This window comes from Lepisosteus platostomus, chromosome 11, assembly GCF_059453375.1.
Source record: "Lepisosteus platostomus isolate fLepPlt1 chromosome 11, fLepPlt1.hap1, whole genome shotgun sequence".
Lineage (NCBI taxonomy): Eukaryota > Metazoa > Chordata > Actinopteri > Semionotiformes > Lepisosteidae > Lepisosteus > Lepisosteus platostomus.
Window position 1 is genome coordinate 45,730,737 of NC_142621.1, and position 18,691 is coordinate 45,749,427.

Sequence of the window (18,691 nt, forward strand, 5' to 3'; positions counted from 1 at the left end):
TTATCATAATTCCATTCTAAACCGTCTTTTTAAAAAGTTTTAATGGTATTTTTGGCACTATTGACCTTCCATGGAGATCAGTGCCATAACGGATTAATTCCACAAGTAAATCAAAGTCAAGAAAAACAAAAGCACAAATGATTTTATAAATCAATGAAGAAAACTTTGAAGGGAAAGAAAGCACTTTGTAAATTAAAGCAGAATGGGATCCACTTAAAGAAAAGGAATCTAATTAATTACAAGTGGAAGTAAAAGGGATATTAGAAAGGCCAAGAGAAAGATGAATGGATGAGTATTGATGTGAATATAATGCTAGCGATGGAGACTAAAATAATAAAAGTTTTTGTCAGTATTACAACAGCAGAAGACTAGTGAAAAGAATGAACAGTCTCAGAGATAAAAATGGGAAACATTTAGACAAATGGGAAATAGCTGATGAATTAAATGTTTCTCCCAGGTGTTTACCAAAGAAAAAAATGGCAACATCCCTGAGACTGAAGAAGACTAAAGTTCCTACTAAATAGTATCAGCATCGTATCTCCACTTGTACCTAAGGAAAAGAGGTGTCACTTAAAGGTTATGAACAAAACCCTTCTAACAGTCATAAAAGAGTGAAAGAAACAACCTTGTTAATTATAGACCACTGCATCTTACAACTATCGTAAGGAAACGGGAGCTATAATTGAAACTAAATCAGAGACAGCATACAACACAGTGCATTTACATTCTCTGAATATGCTTCTGGGAAAATTGATTTGTGTGTGTGTGTCTGTGTGTGCCCTGTGATGGACTGGTGTCCCATCCAGGGTGTGCCCAGCCTCATTCTTGTTGCTTGCCAGGATAGTCTCTGGGTCCCCCATGACTCTGAATTAAGCTGTCAGAAAAAAGATGGATCTGCATGTTTTCTGTGCTGTCTCCAAGCGGTGTAGTCTCTAGGTTGGGGAACTGTAGATATATGACTGGCACATCAGTAGCCACACATGCACAAAATAACGTTTCTCAGGGAGGAGTTTAGCAGAGGTCAAAATGGAATTGACTCATCAAATGATCCTCCTCATCAGTAGGGATCCCTTTCAGACTCCTTGAGAAAGGGTGCCTACACATAAATTCAGGTTGAAGGGGGCTGCCTGAGCTTTCACTGGTGACTACATGCCCAGCAACCTTAGAATAATGAATTACATCATTTCAAAAACATTTGTAAGGGCTTTAAACAATTAGCTTGTAGGTGTTGATTTATTGAAGCCTACCGTTAAAGCAAAAAAAATCTTTTAAGGGCATGGCAACGTGCAGGACTGTCTGCCTTATCAGGAGAATTGACTGCTGTGCAATGTCTGAGAGGGTGAAAATAAATTAATCTCTTTTTTTTTTTGCCGGCATTGCTTCTGATGCTGGAAAATAATCGCTGGTGCATAAATGATAAAGCCAATTAATTCCCTTCACGTTACAGAATTATTCCAAGCTGCCTTCAAATCCTTACGGAAACACAAGCGATTCAGTAAAGAAGCTGTGTGTCGGAATTAATCCGACATGAGTTTTGCAGGAGTGCCATTTTTTTAGCCTTTCGTTCTACAGTAAGTTCTTAAATCGAGTGGCTTTTTGCTTTTTTGGGGGGGGTTGTACACAGATAATAGCTGTGGGGAGGGTGTGAACCCCTGAAACATTTTTGTGGAATCCTTTCTGTTCTTTTGAGAAAAGAACTTGTGGATCTGCTGTTGTTCTTGCCTTGTGCATTTAAAGAAAATATCCACCAAAGAAATACCATACTGGTGATGCACGCTGGCCTCATTGTTTCTAAACCTTGGTATGGTAACGTGTATCTTGAATGATATTAACGCTCAAGTACCGACCACTGTTTCTATGTCCTGCACCCAAAAACAGGAGGTTCACTGCAAAGACAGGATTAATCACTGCAGATGTTTATTTCACTATCAAGTTTCTCGAAGTGATCAGAGTCTTGTATCAGTCTGGAGTCTGTAGGCATGCATTTGTTTCAGAAACTGCAGAAAGTACCCACAGGCTTACGGATCTCAACATGGGAACGCTTTCTTTTTCATTTTCTTCTAAAGCAGATTCGGAAATGACATCTCCCAGGCACCCCGCAAGAGTTAAAAAAAACCATCTGCTATAAAGGAAAAACCAGAGTGAGCCGCAGCACAGATGTTGGTTCTATAACAGCGTGCACATCACTGTAAAATACGAGAACATTTTAATAAAACAGGCATCTAATCTGATTGAGTTTTGAATGGAGCCCCATCCTGGTGTGATTACAGGGGCTAAAAGGGATTAGAGATATTTGGTTTTAATAACTTTGATTAGTAATTACTGTGTGGGATCAAGGGAGATCAAATCAAACATAACATTTCAAACATTATCAATCAGTGTGTTGACTGAAGTTGTAAAATGCCTGTTTGTTGGCCGTTTTACATGTATTTATAACTACAAGCAGAAGGAAAATATTAAAATATGAAACCTTGTTTTACTTAGGCTCAGTAAAAGAAATACCACTATCATGCTTCAGTCTTGAATGTATGGTATTAATATTCAAGTGTTTCCAAGACACATGAGCTTTACCTTAGTAATTCTCTCCCGGCCATAATGTATGCTTTCATTAAACCCACCCATCTAATTGGAAATTCTATTTAAATTTTTTGCTGCATTATTCTTGGTAATAATTACGGAAAATCAAGGCACGACTGGAGATTGAAATTATGCACAATTAGATTGTCAGATTATCGGACGGGAGAGTGAAATCATTAACTCTTTGAAAGACCAAAGACAGGAACTCTTGCACCTTTAGTTACAGCAGACATGAAAGGGATCATTTAATGTGAAAGAATTGTACTCTCTTTAATTGGATAATTGGATAATATGCATTATTACGTCAATATGTTGGATGTCATTGGGTACCAAGATATCATCTTCTTTGAGTCTAAATCTGATATAACAAAATGAACAGATATACAAACGTTTCGTTGCAAACAACGTCTTTATCACTCTTCGGCAGATCCTGGGTGCAAAACTCCTGGTGGGGTTTTTGTCGTTAAATGTAAGTGTCCTCAGCTCCCAGAGGACCACTGTAATCCTGCAGTGTTAGCCTCTGCTTTACTAACAAGACCATCATAAAATCAGTCGGGCTTTCACTGCCTCTCAGTATAACAGCTTAAACTGTCTTTAGTGTAAATACTTTGGTGGATTTTAGACAGGATGAATTATAGCATTGCTATTATAAATAATTTGTTTTGTATTGCTGAAAAGATCAGACAAGAAACTCAAGGATTTACTTTTTGTAAGGAGTAGCAGAACCCACTTAATTTATGATGTTTGAAGCAGATGGAGCATTTCTGATGTAGACAAGGCCTACCTACATCAAAACAGAACTCGGAAGTTAAGTTTATCTAATTAAAATGTGTGCTGTTTTCCATTGCCAACAAAGAAAATAAACATTCTGAGATAATGAGCCTAGTATATGTCTCCTTCAGATTGGTTAATTTGGTCTTTGTTTTTAATCCTCATCTATGTGTGCCAAGGTGGAAATACGCTCTGCATGCAAGATCTATTATTCACACATTTTTCCACCCATGCCAAAGAGTTACAGTGGCATAAAATTACACTGTGCCTTCTTACATTATGATTTTTTTTGCTAAGTGATTAATTTCCCTTCTTTTTCACTTCAGTTCAATTCAGCGGAGTTATTTAGCCGTGATGAACAGCCTGCTGTGGTCCGTACCACATCCTCCAAATGGGGCTGAAATACAAGAGCAGACTGTAAAAACTCCTTAAAGCAGCACAGTTGTGGAACAGCGATGCATTAAACAAATGATTTCTGAGTGGACTAGCTCAGGTTTGACACAGCACATCATATTCTTTCCATTTTTACAATCTGCCATGTTTATGCATTTCTGTACACAGCTCTGAACACAGTCTCGCAGACCTGAAGTGTGTGTAGGCTAAGAGGAACAAGGTCAGCAGTTTCTTGTTGCCCTGTGCTTTAAATCACAGTGAGAACAGGCAGTGTCATATAGGCCTGAAGGCTTGAAAAGCACAGTTTAATCTGATTACCACCTCTCATTGACATCTGAATCGTACACCTGCTGGAAATCAGCATGTAATTAGCTCCAATCTGCCCTTTTTATTTGTAAATAAGCCCTCTAATAGCACAGTTAGGTTTCTGTTAAACGTAGTGGAGCACATCGTCTTTGATTAGAACAGCTTGTTTTTTTTTACAAACCTGTCACCTTTTTCACATTCATATCCTATCGAGCGTAATTCCTTATAACATTAAGGCATTAGAAACTTACAGTGAAGGGGAAACCATCCATCCCTATATAGCCTGCTGGATTAGGTTGGGATAGGATTTCTGTCTCATAAATAGGGATCTATGGTTAGGCTCTAAACTGAAGTCATTTACCTCAGCCTGTTAGGGCAGTAACTGCAGAACACTGTCAGCTACACACACAGTGATGATGATGATGCACGCACATCATATATATATATAAGCAAAAAAATAATTTGTATGGTAGTGCATGAAATTTTCATTATGGTGACAAGTTGCTTGAAACCCTATTAATCCCCAGAACAGGGAATTTTGTGCGATGCCCCAATAATACATCTATCAATGTTAATGATTAATGTCGCTTGGAAAGAATAAAGCATTGCACACAGTTTTAAAGAAACTCATCTTTTCAAGTTGCCATTTCATATTAATAGCTATATAAATCAACATCACGTTGTAAGTGCCCGTGTCGTAAGGCAGGAGAAGGCAAGGCTGTATCCGCTGAAACGGACAAAATCTGTGGTGTGAAGGAAAGAGAACAATCTCTTAGCTGTTTTCGCTTTCCCGGAAGCACTTCTTCATCCCGCTGGAGATAATGCTTTCTTTTTTCAATATTTATGTTTTTATAATCAATGCATTAAAAGTCTGGCTGGGGTTAAGCTGGGTGTCTTTAAAACTTAAATGAGTTTCACAGTCATTTCCAGTGTGTTACTCTTTTTTTAATGCGGTTGTTGTGTGAAGGTATTAAAATCAAGGGGAGGCAATGGCGAATGTAGCATTATTGCTTCCCAAGAACTGAGTATTTCCAAACTCCTTTTTAATATATAGATATTTTTATGACGTATATAAATTGTATACTGAGAGAGGGGGCGTGTGAAAGACAGGGGAAAGTCTTAGTTTGCTCACAGCGGAGGAGACAGTTTAATCTTGCTCTTGAAGAAGAATGGCCCACTTTGCTCCCAGCTGTAAAGGAGGCGTGTCCCACGCGGTCACTGCCCCGTGCCCCTGCTGCGGGCCAGGTTGGGACTGACCAGTGATTGGTCAGCTCATGCCTGGCCATGTGTTTGTGTTGAAGTGCCCTCGCTGAGCCAATGGGTGCAGAAGCGCCCAGCTTGTCATCATGCAGGTGTACCGTTTCTCCCTTCCCCGCTGGTGCAGTGATGTTATTGTGGGGTAGCCGCATGTCACAATACCCAGTGGTTTAGGAACATGCAAAACCATGTGTTCCTGCTGGATTCCTTCATTTGTTTTCTGGGTTTCAGGTTATTTTCTAAATTCTCATAGTCACATGCTCTCTTTCTACCCTTTAAACTTGCCAATGTTGCCCATCCAGCTGCCAGCTGAGATGGAGGAACTCCAGCATCAGGAGACAGATAATGAAGTGTGTGAAGTCCGTGTGTGCTACTGATCTTCCTCGCGAGTCTTGGGAGGTGTGGATAGAACATCATGCTGCAATCACACTCATTTCATTGCCATAGAAAAATAAAAGGCTCAATAGCCTCGATTCTATTCTTAGTCCCAAATCAAATATTGTGTTTGCAACCTGAAACAGATTGAAACAGCACCCACTGGCTCAGCGGGGGGGACGTCAACTCAAACACATGGCCAGGCATGAGGTGACCAATCACCGATCAATCCCAACCTGTTGGCACAACTACCTCTTATTGCTCAGAGTGTTCCTTAAGGGTTTGCGCTTACAAAAATAATGAAGACTAGCTGGAATGGCTAACTTTCTTTCTGCCTTCCCCCTGGCCTAGCAGAAACAGACGCCCAAAAAACAGCCTGTACAGTCGCATCAGAAGGCAGATACTGCTGGGAAAGTCAACTGCACACTTAAAACAAGATATGAGATGAGTGCAGTATTATGCAAAGTAAATCACTGGGGCTAAATATGAAACTTATGCATGATTAAAACTTAAAACAGGTTGCAAGATGTGTACAGTGGCATGAAGAGATGGTTGATAGGATTAAATATGAAATACTGGGGTGGCTGACTTTGGCTACCAGTCTTAATCCTAGCACACCCGTCCTCCTCACAGAAACGGACTATAGCTCATACGGTCCTTCAGGACTTGCAAGGCTCTGCCTTTCTCTGGTAAAAAACTGACACCCTGTGGCCAAATCTGGGGTGAATTGTGCCAAAGTGCCTAAGTCACGCATCAAAATGCTCATTTAAGAAGAATGTAATATGCTTCATTTTAGTTTAGGCTAGGTTAATTGAGAAAAGACATTAAACATAAGACAAGACTTCTTGCCAGTCAAGCAGAAATGACATTGTGTGATGGCAGTTTAAACTGTGAAACATCAATAGACATCCTACCAAAGAGATGGGGATGTGGGGTCCAGGTCGTCTCCAGGTGGACGTCACTAGTCACTACACACCTGACTGCCGTTCATTTGCAGTATCATAGTAAAGTGGGAAGAGGAAAGCGTGTCAGAGGTCTCTCCTCACTGTGGTGCATTAAAATGCTCTCTGAAATCTGCAAGAATGAGCTTCCTGGAGAGCGGGGGAGCAGCCTCCGGTCCGGGGAGCCCGGAGTTGAAATCGTGTTTGAGAGTTCAGCACCAGGGTGGTGTTGCTGGAACACTGAGCTGTCTTCCATTGTCTCCCTAGAGCCCTGAAGTTCTGTGGACCCGGCGGACCTCCCCATGTGAAGCTCATCATTGAATGGGAGCATAAAATCAAAGAGTGGTGAGCCAGCAGCTTTCTGTGCACCACACCAGTCCAGTCCAACTGCTCACTATCATTCCAGTGTATCTATTATTCCAGATAGTGATAGATCACTGATAGATCATGTGCTGGTTCAGCATGTCTGCATTATGTGCGCAGAATAATGCCTATCAGCAAAACATAAATTAACCACGGTAAAGTGTAATAGAATGAGTGAGGAATGTTTGTTACTTTAAGCTCTGATTTAATGGATGAGGGTCCAGCATTTTTATCAGACTCCAAAAGGCACTGCATTGACAGCACTTAGCCCCAGCCCATGACCTTTCAGGGAAACCAAACAAATATATTTAAGTCACCCCTCAGACAGATCAAGTGAATTTACACTGCAAATGTGCTCTATTCAGTTAATCAGTTCAAACGGTTAACACACCCTGAGGTCCCAGGATGGCCCAGTTGGTCTGCGCACATTGATGATGTCACAAAGCCCCAGGATTCCATTGGCAAGTTGGCATCTCCTCTCATTTAAGCTCCTAAACCAAAGCAGGTTAGGGCAGCTGATCTCAAGAGTAACAAATACACCCCTACAATAAAAAATAAACAGTATTCAGGACAAGAGAAGGTCCTCATTTTCATCTTAAATTGACCAGTGATTACAGTAAGTGAGCCCATACGCACCTGTTCTTGCATGTCTGGGTGACTGTATGTAACATAACACTTATGTGCACGACTGTCTGCCCTCAGCTTGTTTGGCAACATCCAGGAGGAGGTGGTTCAGGATGCAGAGAGCGTCAGGACTCAGCAGCAGCAGCACCTGCAGCAGCACAGCTGCACTCTGGACGAGTGCTTCCAGCTCTACACCAAAGAGGAACAGGTAACCCTGCCGTCTCCGGCCCTGGCTTCTCATGACCGCGTCTCTCTGCCTCCCCCTCGGCTCTTCCCACCCTGCGCTGACTGAGATGCGACATGACGATCAAATTCTGGTTCGTGAACACCGAACACGCTGGATCACAAATCTCTGAAATATTAAAATAGCCCCAGGAGCAGGATTTTGCAGTCGTCTACACTCCGGTGCGTCATTAGAGCTGTTTGTTTTCTGGAGAAGATTGATAGCCAGGGATAGTGCAAGGGACAGAGGCACACAGGAACTGACTGACTGCGATGGGTTGATTGGTCTCCCTTCTTTGAGCCTCCTCTGACCTCGTTCCTCACCTGCATTCTCTAACAAGACTTGCTGATTCTCCTGGCATAGGTACATTTTGTAAAATCCTCAGGGCGTTGTTTATAAAACAAAAATTAAATAGCTGAGTGTACAGCGGTTCATTAAATTGTAACCTGAGGCTCAACCTATTATTCAGCGTATTACTGTAGTGGCACTTAAGGAAGTCTGTTTTTTTTTTCCTTTTTTTCTTCTTTTGGATTGAAAAGCACTCGGAAGAAAGCCCTCACGAGTAAACACGTCTGCAAAGCTTTTCTTGATTGTATTTTATTTGGTGTTGTACAGTAGCATTCCCCAAATTGAATTTAGGATTTAAGCTGTCACTGAAAGGGACAGGAAAAAGGCTTTCAGGATGTAAGAGCAGAAGGATTGCCACAGGTTTAACAAAAGAGTTTTTTCACTTTTTGCATGTGGTGTTTTTAGTAACTCAATTCAGATTGTTCTTCAAAACCCCTGTCAGCTCAGTATGCACACTCATGCTCTCTCAGTATGCACAACATGACTCACCTTTATGCTTCCTCATCCCTAACTTCCTTCCATTTGATTTCCAAAGATACCCCTCTGGCCTTACGATCTGCCTGGCGACTGAAGTTAAGATCCCCCTTCTCTTCTTTCGTACGTTCAGGCTCAAACACATTACGTAAAATTTGTCACCCTTCTCATCCTCCTCCCCTCTCCTGCTGTCGTCTGGGATCCGGAGGAAATTGAATCAGCCCAGCACCACTACAGAATTAAGGTGCAATCCCATTTCACAAGGCTCTGGATGCAGCAGAGGCTTGGTGACACAACAAGAGATAAATGAGTTCAATTTCATGGATTTCAAATGTCACACAGCAGTGCTTCTTTGTTGGCTGTCTAAGCACAAGTGCATTTGGTTTTTACAAGATATTCCTTTTAGCAGCTTCCCAGCAGTGACAGGGCTGCCATGCGAAACATGATCGTCCTTATAGAAACCGTGAAAGTACCTCTGTTTATTTAAAGGTGATCTTTGATACTTTTTTAACTTAATTTTTATTATGGAACAAGTAATAGGTTTATTCCCTGCTGAAAAGAGGAGAGAGAAAACGCAACGTTGTGGCTGTGAAGCCTTCTTCAGGTGAATCCAGGAGTGGAAAAAGGTGAATCACTGACACCTGAAGAAGCTCCACAGCTGAAACGTTGCATCTTCTTCTTTTCCTTTCAGCAGGGAATAAAGCTTTACCCGTTCCTCTGCAGACTGCGCGTGCTGGCGCAGCTCCCTCCTCTCCTGGGGGTTCCTCCGGAGGGCGCCCTAATCCCCCTGTCTTGTCCGCTCTCCCCTCCTCCCCCCCAGCTGGCGCCGGACGATGCCTGGAAGTGCCCGCACTGCAAGAAGCTGCAGCAGGGCATGGTCAAGCTGAGCCTCTGGACGCTGCCCGACATCCTCATCCTGCACCTGAAGCGCTTCCGGCAGGTGGGCGAGCGGCGCAACAAGCTGTCCACACTGGTGCGCTTCCCCCTGGCCGGCCTGGATATGGCGCCGCACCTGGTCAAGAGGAGCCTCAGCCCCTGGCCCGCCTGGAAGCAGCCCCACCCCCCCAGCGGCGGCCAGCAGGCGGACGTCCTGTACGACCTGTACGCCGTCTGCAACCACCATGGAGGAATGCATGGGGGCCACTACACAGGTATCGGTGACGTCACTGTCCTAATCCTAGCACTCCTTGTCAGACATTCTGCAAAACAGGTCCCCACGAACTGGCAGCCTCTGTCACTCCTCCACACTGCTGGTTCTCTTGATCAGAGCATCTGGGCTTGAGAAGAATCCAGCCTGTGCTACAGTACGTGTTGCTTGGTGAAGAGTGCCCCCATGTGCTCAGGGAGGAGGAAGTTATGACTGGCGGATTGGAAATCTCTCCTGAGTCGATCTGACCGAAACCGCAAGTCAGTGATGTTTAAACGAAATTAGGGATCTGTCTCTGTGCAGGTTATTCCAATACACAACCTGCAATTTGGTAAATCTCTCACCCTACAAAAGCGACACTGGATTTTCAGGATATTCCCTAGAGTTTTATTCAGATACGCATATATTCACGTGCACATACCGAGTCATTGCTTTTCCGGTGTAGAAAAATGGTTTTAACGAGAGGCAAAGGTTTGAAAAAGAATCAAGCGTGTACTATGTATTGCATGGTGAATAGTGCCCTCAAGTGTTCAAGAAAGATAGAGGAAGTTATAACTAGCAGATTGGAAAGTCGACAGCGAGTCACTGGGTTTAAAATGAATTGCCCTGGTTTATATGCTGGTTGCATATGTCAGGGGGATTCTGTGCCTGTTCTGCTTCCAGATTCGAACCAGAAAATAACATCATTTAAAAATGAGTAGCTCAGCGGCTGCATGTGAAATACCTGCACAGAAATTATTTTCTTGTACTTAAAATATTTGGAGTCCTTTTTGCAGCAGGCTGAAAACAAGATGCTACAGAATGCAAGCTGGAAGCCCACAGTTCCAGCGTCGCAGATGTGAGTCCTCCCTGATGAGGTGCGTCACGGTGTTTAACTGCGTGTCCCTGTGCAGCACACTGCAGGAACTCGGTAGACGGGCAGTGGTACGGTTACGATGACAGCAGCGTGGACCTGGTTCCAGAGGAGGAGATCTGTACGAGGGGAGCCTACATCCTCTTCTACCAGAGACGGAACGCCATTCCTCCCTGGTCAGCCAGCAGCTCTGTGAAAGGTGGGCCTGGGGAGAGGCTGTGGTGGTCCGGCAGCGTCTCGGCCCCACTGCTTCAAGGGCTTGGGCTCAGCAGTGGGGCGGAGGGTCATTGTTTCCTTCCTTGGGAGGGGACCAATTCTGCACTCCCTCATCCTTACTGCCTTGTGTTATCAGAAGCATCTGCGGCTAGTGAGGACCCCTGTGGGACCCTCAGACTCGCACTCTTTCACCTGCAAACGCCCTTTTAAAGTCAACAGGTCTGTGGAACCTCAAGGAGCACTTCCACTTTCATCAACAATTCACCTTCAGCTGGGACTTTCAAATCGTGTTCCAGAACGTTAATATTAATGTTGTATATTAACGTAGTCTTCATTGAATTGCTTTCTAATCCAATAGTTTTCTTTCAATAAATTTGCGTTTTAGCATTTTTCCATCTGTAAATCAGTTTGGTGTGCAAAGTGCTATATACTGATATTTATAATGACTTTATACATGGACATCCACAGGGCTAAACACACCACTATTCACGTTCATGTGTTTCAGTTGATCTCTAGAGCCCTTCAGACTTGTAAACAAGCAGTGCACTGCAGCCTCAAGAGTCGGGTAATGAAAACCGTTATGTGCATTTGCTACCGAGCTGCAGGGTGATCTCCTGTAGGTTCTATGTAGCAGCCAGCCTCTCCACCATCGACCTGTCTCTCTATCAATCAGCTGGAGACTTGGCTTACCTGGAGACAGGTTGTGACCATGCCCGTTGCAGGTGTTTTTCGAGATCGACACTCGGAGCTGACAGAGCTCGGGGCTGTGGTGTTGAGTCTCCACTCTGAGCCTCTCGAGTTTCTTGCCTTTCCTTTGCTCCTGATGCCTGATACCTCCGTAAGGTGCACTAGACACATGTGGCACACTGCGCCTCGTTGCAGTGGAGTTGGCGGATCAGTAAGGTGTCTGTGATGGAGGCGGGACGTTCTCCAGCGTGGGCTGATGGTCCTCTTCCCTCACTCTGATCACTCTGTCCGCAGGCTCCACCAGTTCTTCCATGTCTGAGCACTGGCTGGTCCGCCTGACGGAAGACAGCAAGAGGGGGAGCCTGGTGTCCAGGGCCTCCACAAACTGCGTGTCCCCCGGGCCTGACTCCCCGGAGTCCCCCGTCTTTGAGGATGAGCCCTTGAAGGACGAGAGAGGTGAGAGGAGTTCAGTGTCCGAAGATGCATCGCGCTTTCTGTCCCCTGCTAGTGCACAGTGTCAGAAACACAGTGACAGCTTAAAAAACTGGGAAGGAACGTTTTGCGTTGTGCCAGAACAAGGGCACGAGACCGATCTACGAGCAATTTGCACACGATTGTTCCCTTGTGTTGCAGGAGGCTTCGACAGCAGGCCGCTGGTCCGTGGGGTTCAGGGTAGGAGTGTCAGCATGAGGACGCCCACGAAAACCAAGGAGGGCGTCGGCAAAGTCCTGCCCCTGCGCTGGTCTTTTGGGTCCAAGGACCGACACAAGCCAGCGCCCGGGGAGCTGGTGGAGTACCTGGAGTCGGGGCGCCGCCCGCGATGCACGAAAGACTCCATCGTGCCCTTGATGACCGTCCCCGCAGACGGGAGCGGGACACCGACCAGGGGTCGGCAGCCGGCCCCTGCCAGCCCCCCCAGCAGGGTGGGCTGCATCGGGAGGCCGAACGGGGGCCCCCCGGACTCTGCCAAGGTGCCAGAAGGCCAGTCCAGGCAGTCCTCCGCTGGCGACAGGGGCGGCACCCTGAGCAGGGGCAGCAAGCAGAAGGATGACGGCACCCTGACCAGGAGGTCTTCCCGGAAGACCAAGCAGGATGCCGCGGGTAGGCCGGAGGAGGCCCCGCCCAGCCGGGGGGGGAGGAGCTCCAGCGGGGGGGCCCCGCCCACACCCACGCCGGGCTCCGCCCCCCCGCAGGGCTGGGACACCACGCTGAAGAGGAGCAAGGGCTCGGCCGGGGCGGGCGGGGAGGAGGAGCAGCAGCAGCCCCTCGCCGGGGAGGACAAGGCGAGGAGGAGCGAGGATGCCAGGAGCCACGAGGGAGGCAGGTTCTCCTTCCTCAAGGCCGGCTTCCTCAAGAAGGACTCCAGGAAGCTCCGGGAGACGGACGCGTGCAGGGGCAGCGCGACGGCCATCAGCTCCTCCCGGCTGTCCCTCTCCAACGGGGCGCTCAACGGCGGGGCCGAGGGGAGGGTGGGCGGCGGGAGGCACGGCCGCTCGGCCACGGACATCAAGCGCTCCCAGAGCTCCTCCAACATCCAGAGCAAGGCGGAGCTGACGCTGAGGAGGACGGCCTCCCTCCACAAGAGCAGCCTGGCCGCCCCTCAGCCCCGCGGCCAGGCCTCCGACCGGCCTTCCTGCGCCACCCTGCAGAGGACGCGCTACAGCACCACGTCCCTGGGCCGGAAGAAGTCCGTGCCCGAGTCGAGCTTCTGACGGAGCGGCGAGCGGGAAGTGACCTCACAGCACCTGCAGCTCAAGCAATAGCCCTTCGTGTCCTTCCTCCAGAGGGGCACCGGCGTGTGAAGGAAACCAGCGGATGACCCCCAGCTGAGGTCAACAGCCCCCCCGTGGGTCCCCCTGAATTCATCTAGCAAGGACCGCTTTGGTAATATCACCCCCATTTATGGTCTGAGAAGGGGCTGTACCGATACGGGGGGGGGGGCCCGACTGAGTAAAACACATGTACTGTATTAGGAGTTTTTCTTTTAACTTTTCTAAACACTTTCTGTTTTTGAGGGGGGTTTTGTTGGTGACACCTAAAAGTAAGTGCCTCTGTAATTGATTTACTGTTGAGATGAATTTTTGGGATCCAATTGTACAGTCGAAACACTTTCTACACCATGGTTAATTCATAATCCTATAACACGCTTGCACATCTTTTAATATTACAGGTTAATAACAGCCAAAAGGCATTACCTTTTTTTTGTTAAAACATTTTCAGACATTTAAGAAATCTATGCATACATTTAGAGTAAAACAGATGAAAGATTATGTCAGTTTTATTTATATTTTTTGTATTGCACCCAATGGAGCAAATTGCTCACTGGATTATTTGTAAATACATATGATTTAAAAAATACATATCAGTCAGTAATAGTTTAGCTAACCACTTCAAGAAGAGACAAGCTTTATGAATAATTAACAGTTTTGTGCTTGCATTGCAAAATAGCTGCTAGATTTTAAAGCTTTTAATGTCTAAATAATGGAGAGAATGGTAATGGGTTTTTTTTAACTTTCTTGCACTTTCTGTCAAGTCGACTGCACCAGTATGTTAATGTTCAATGTGACAATCTTGAATTGACTGAGAAAAATGATGGGCCTTTTATAAACATGCCCCTTGTAGTTACACATTTAAATTTATTTCACTTCAAGCCATCTGAGTCAACCAGACATTATAGTCATTGCAACAACTGGAGGATGTTTTTTGTGCTGACGAGCACAAGGGGAGTGAGTCTTCCTTCTTTTCTGTCCAGCAGAGAGTGTGTGGATCTCTTCCTCTGTCACTGAATAACCGCTTAGAAACAAGCATTGCTAATTAGAAATGCTTTTTGTTCTTTCTCAGGGAGGGTGCGTCTTGTCAATAGATCCCATACAACCTTGAGCCAGTTCAACATTAAACCTTTCCTGAGTGTGGAATGAGAACTGCCCCAAGGACACCTGTAAAATGTGCATTGCCTCTGGCGTCTATGTGGTGGTGTTTTTTACAATGGCGTCTTTGGTGGAAGGCAGCACATTGGTGCAGTATTGAGCATTGCTGCTTCACAGTGCTGAGGCTCTGGGCTCAGTCCTGCACCTGGGATGCTACAGTGTCTGTGTGGCGTTTGTAGGTTCTCCCTGTGTTCATGTGGGTTTCCTACAGGTGGTCCGATTTCCTCCCACAGTGGCCCTGGTGTGAGTGTGTGTGTCTGTGTGTCTGTGTGTGTGCCCAGCAGTGGACTGGCATCTCGTCCAGCGTGTACCCTGCCATGCGCCAGGTGCTCCCCAGTGACCCTGAATTGGATCAGGCAGTTAGAAAATGGGTGGAAGGGTGGATTTGGTGGTCAAAGAGCTGACCTCATTGCCTTTAAATTTGGGATGTGGCCTACACAACCCCAGAATAGCTCCGCTTGCCATTCAAAGAGGATTCTTTGTGGCCTATAAGGAACCAGACAAAATACCATCTTGAAAGTGTCCTCAGGCAATGGTAACAGGGCCTTTGGGGCATCTGAATGTATTTGTCCAGTGGCTGGCAAACTGAAGATGAGTAGACTGTTAGTCAGTGACAATTTTTAGGGGCTGAGCAAAAAAAGAGGTTGGCCTCCATTTCCAATAACTACAAGGCTGATGGCGTCGGTACGTCTTGACTTTGGAAAAAAGAACAGACGCCATTTAAACAAATCTCTGTGTTTTACTGTTAGAGCAATGTGATAAAAAATGTTTACAACTGGAGTAGGACTGTTAAATCCTTTTTTTTATATTTCTGTTGCCCACATGTAGTGAAAAGTGTGTGCGAGTGGTTTCATATTAGAAAAACACAAATACAGTAGTATTGCACTGACACATTTAGCTCAGCTTCATTCAGGGTGAAAATATTGTTTATGGAGTGCTTTAAAAACCCATCAGTGTGAATGGTGTCCCTTGCTTCAACATCCTGGTACCACATTTCTGTATTTCAGCAACATCTCTGTGCTTGTGCTGCACAAAACAGAACCAGCCACTACCACACTATCCTGAATATGGCAGATAGTCTTGCTACAAAGGGTGTTCGAATTAGAAATAATAATGAAATAACCTCATTTAAGAAGCCTTTTTAATATTATTTGTCAACCAAAAACATTGAAACCCAGCCCTCAAACCCTCATTCTAGATACTCAGTCCACGGATCAATTAAATACTGATACCCAAATAATCATGATTAGAACAAGAGACAGGTCATCTAACCCGTTTGGGATTTGGTAGTTTATTGATCCCAGGATCACATCCAGTCTTTTCTGGAATTAATCCAGGGTATCAGTATCAACAACATGGATGGACTGACCGGCCTCCTCTCTATAACCTTACAACTAAGGGAAACTGAATACAACAAAGTCATTTTTTTTCCTTGTTGGAAAAACAAGCCATGCTGATATTTCTTTAACGTGTCCTGCCAGCTTCCCCACCCAAGCAAAACGCATGAAGGGGGTCCAGGTTCCTGTTCTGAAGAGTATGAGGGGAGTAATGGGCAGAGGAGGAGTATTTTGCCTGTCCCAGTAACCTGCCTTCCACAGCCGTTGTTGAGCAAAGCAAAGATATCTGTGATGCCAAAGCACAGGTTGGCAGGAGAGAAGGTTCAAGTGCGTGTTTAAAACCGAGAGCAGGTGTAACCGTTTAAAAATCTCTTGAGCCAGTTCTGAGCAGCACAAGATGGATTGAATGCAAGAGAAGGTTCTTCCCCCTTAATAGAGGGTAGACAACCATGCTTGGAGGATACTTGAATATGCAAGAAAAGGTTTCTAATGCTTGAGGTGATCAAATATCTACCACACTTACTTCAGAACTATAAGAAGTGTTCAGTTTTATTATTCATTGAAATAAGTTCCCAAATGCAGTATGTAATTTCTCCAAAAAACAAATGCATTGCCGGATCATTAAAAGCTTACAAAATTTAATTTTAATCATTAATAATAAAACAGTGTAAATTCAGTGTTTTGTAATTTGTAATAATGTTTTTATTGTTCATAAACACTACCCTGGTTCCAACAGCAATAACCGTTTCTGTCTCGATCAGTATTTTCGGAACACACGCTGATGTAATTTCAGTTTACAACTATGATAGTAGTTACTGTACATGACGTAGTAATGACTGTGTTGTGACATATTGTGTTTGAGGGCAAACATTTAACTGTTTGGTTGATCAGAAAAAAAACTGCCTGGTTTGAATTGACACAACCTTACAATTCCAAACAGAGATAATAAAATCCTAATCTCTAATAGCTTTTAGTAATTAGACCTGTAGCCAGGCACAAGAGTCCAGGTTTAAAGAGAACTCTAAAACAAACATACAAATTCGGAACAATACTGTGCTGCTGTTTGCAAATGTACAAGATCCCAATTTGCTCGTAACATTAGCAAGTTAAATTTAATGTGAAGTTAAAATGTTTTTTGTAACATGCTGACTCCATACAGAAGGTGTTCCGGGCCAGAATCGATCCAAGGCGCCTTGAGCTGTTGTAGGCAGCAGTGTTTCTAGCCATCTTGATAATGGACTCATCTGTTCTGTGTTTAGCAACCTGAAGTCAATAGCAGGTCTCTTGTACTGTGCACATAAATGTCATTACAGTCTGTGTGTCTTTGCTGATGTTAACAAAGAAGCAGTGAGAATGTAAAATGATCATAGCTGTAGAGTGGCCTTTACTATGAAGTGGTTGTTTTCAGCTTGCTGTCCTGCAGGACCAGTAGAACATGTCCATGTCTGTCTTATTCCAAGAGATAACCATTCGAACTGACTCCTTTATTTTTTTGTTGTTGCATTTTTCTTAAATGGAGTTTACAGAGAAAATGACAAGTGTTCCAAAGCCTGAGTTGTTCAAACACTCTTGTGTGTGTGTTTCTGCTACACTCTGCAATTCAAAGCGGTGAGTACCAATCACTATGTTTACCAAAACAAGCACTTGTAAAAAGAGCTACATGAATGAAGGATTTTGTTTTCTGTTCTTTGTGAAATGTGTGGGGTTGAGATGATTTTATATGCAATTTTGTTTTCTAAGGTTTTACATTTTATATACCTTCTTTGTAAATAATTAAAGATCCTTGTGACATAATGCTGACTAGTCGCTGTGGCAGAGTTCTGTTCTGTGTGCTTGGTGTATTAGGGGTTAAGCACAAATATACAGCCCTTGTCCAGTCATTTGTATTGTAAAGGGCAGGTATAAACTGGATCTAGCACACGTATAAAATTCTACTTATAACAAACGTTTGTATCTACCTAAGATGTCCGCTTTACATCATATACTGTTTTATTTTTAATACAGTAAAATAAAACACGTTATTTATCACAGAGTGGGTTCTGACAGTCTTTACTGACTTGCACGCACAGATGAAAAGATTGAGGAAAAGGGCCAACTGATCAAGTGATTGACATTTTCGATGGATAAATCAACAAGAAAGAAAAACTTTTAACTTCATTTCGCATTTTAATCACTTTGGGATACCGATTAAACAAGAGGCTCGTCTTGTCTGGAAGATTTTCAGTCTTTGTTCCTCCACAGACCTCTTGGAAACCAGGCTCGCTATCTTTCTCCCACTGAAACACACTCCAAGGCTAAAAAAAACTGAAACAAGCTGATTCTGGAAGTGAGATTACACAACAAAATGAATCCTGAATTCAATTAGCCGCTTCTCCCTGGAGCTGTCTTATAGTTTAATGTTTCTTGAGCTCCAGGCTCTCAGTGGCATTTGAATACAGTGGAGTAGAGTTAAACGCTCGTGTTACCGACCATCCGTCAAATTACCAACGAGATATACTGTATAGATATCCGGAATATGTATGTATGACGGAGCTGTGTCTAAAAAAATCACGTTTCACTGTATTCTGTGCTGTATATAAACTAGGGAATCAGAAAACCATACTTGACGGTACACCGGTACTAGATCACCTCCACACTTTCATCAAATGCAAACCCCCCAAAAAATATGCCGTGCTGCAGTTATACTCATGGTCTTTGGCACAAACCTTAACAATATTTGGAATCCAATGAAAAAAAATAGTTAAGAACATTTTCAAAAAATGACTGTTCATGACAGTTACACTAAATCCGAAGTCCGTCCAAGCGAAGTGGTCTTGCCCCTTCATTCCCACAATCATCTCAGCCTCTACGCCCCTCTGGTAACAGGAACATG

At 44.4% G+C, this 18,691-nt stretch overlaps 1 protein-coding gene across 6 annotated transcripts in view; it reads left to right on the plus strand.

The window, feature by feature from the left end:
• Window positions 1-18,691, plus strand: part of usp43a (ubiquitin specific peptidase 43a) — a 138,899-nt gene that overhangs the window by 107,627 nt on the left and 12,581 nt on the right. For 4 of the 6 annotated variants that reach the window (XR_015925428.1, XR_015925429.1, XR_015925430.1 and 1 more), the window contains exons 10-15: window positions 6,888-6,965; window positions 7,686-7,815; window positions 9,473-9,803; window positions 10,693-10,851; window positions 11,850-12,011; window positions 12,189-13,439. Coding sequence is in view for 2 of the 6 variants with exons in the window: in XM_088600015.1 (XP_088456141.1) it covers window positions 6,888-6,965; window positions 7,686-7,815; window positions 9,473-9,803; window positions 10,693-10,851; window positions 11,850-12,011; window positions 12,189-13,267 (1,939 nt within the window). In the remaining 4 variants the exon portion in view is untranslated. Of the gene's footprint in view, window positions 1-6,887; window positions 6,966-7,685; window positions 7,816-9,472; window positions 9,804-10,692; window positions 10,852-11,849; window positions 12,012-12,188; window positions 17,850-18,691 lie in introns of those variants that run through there. The other 2 variants (XM_088600015.1, XM_088600016.1) reach the window with 1 other exon arrangement.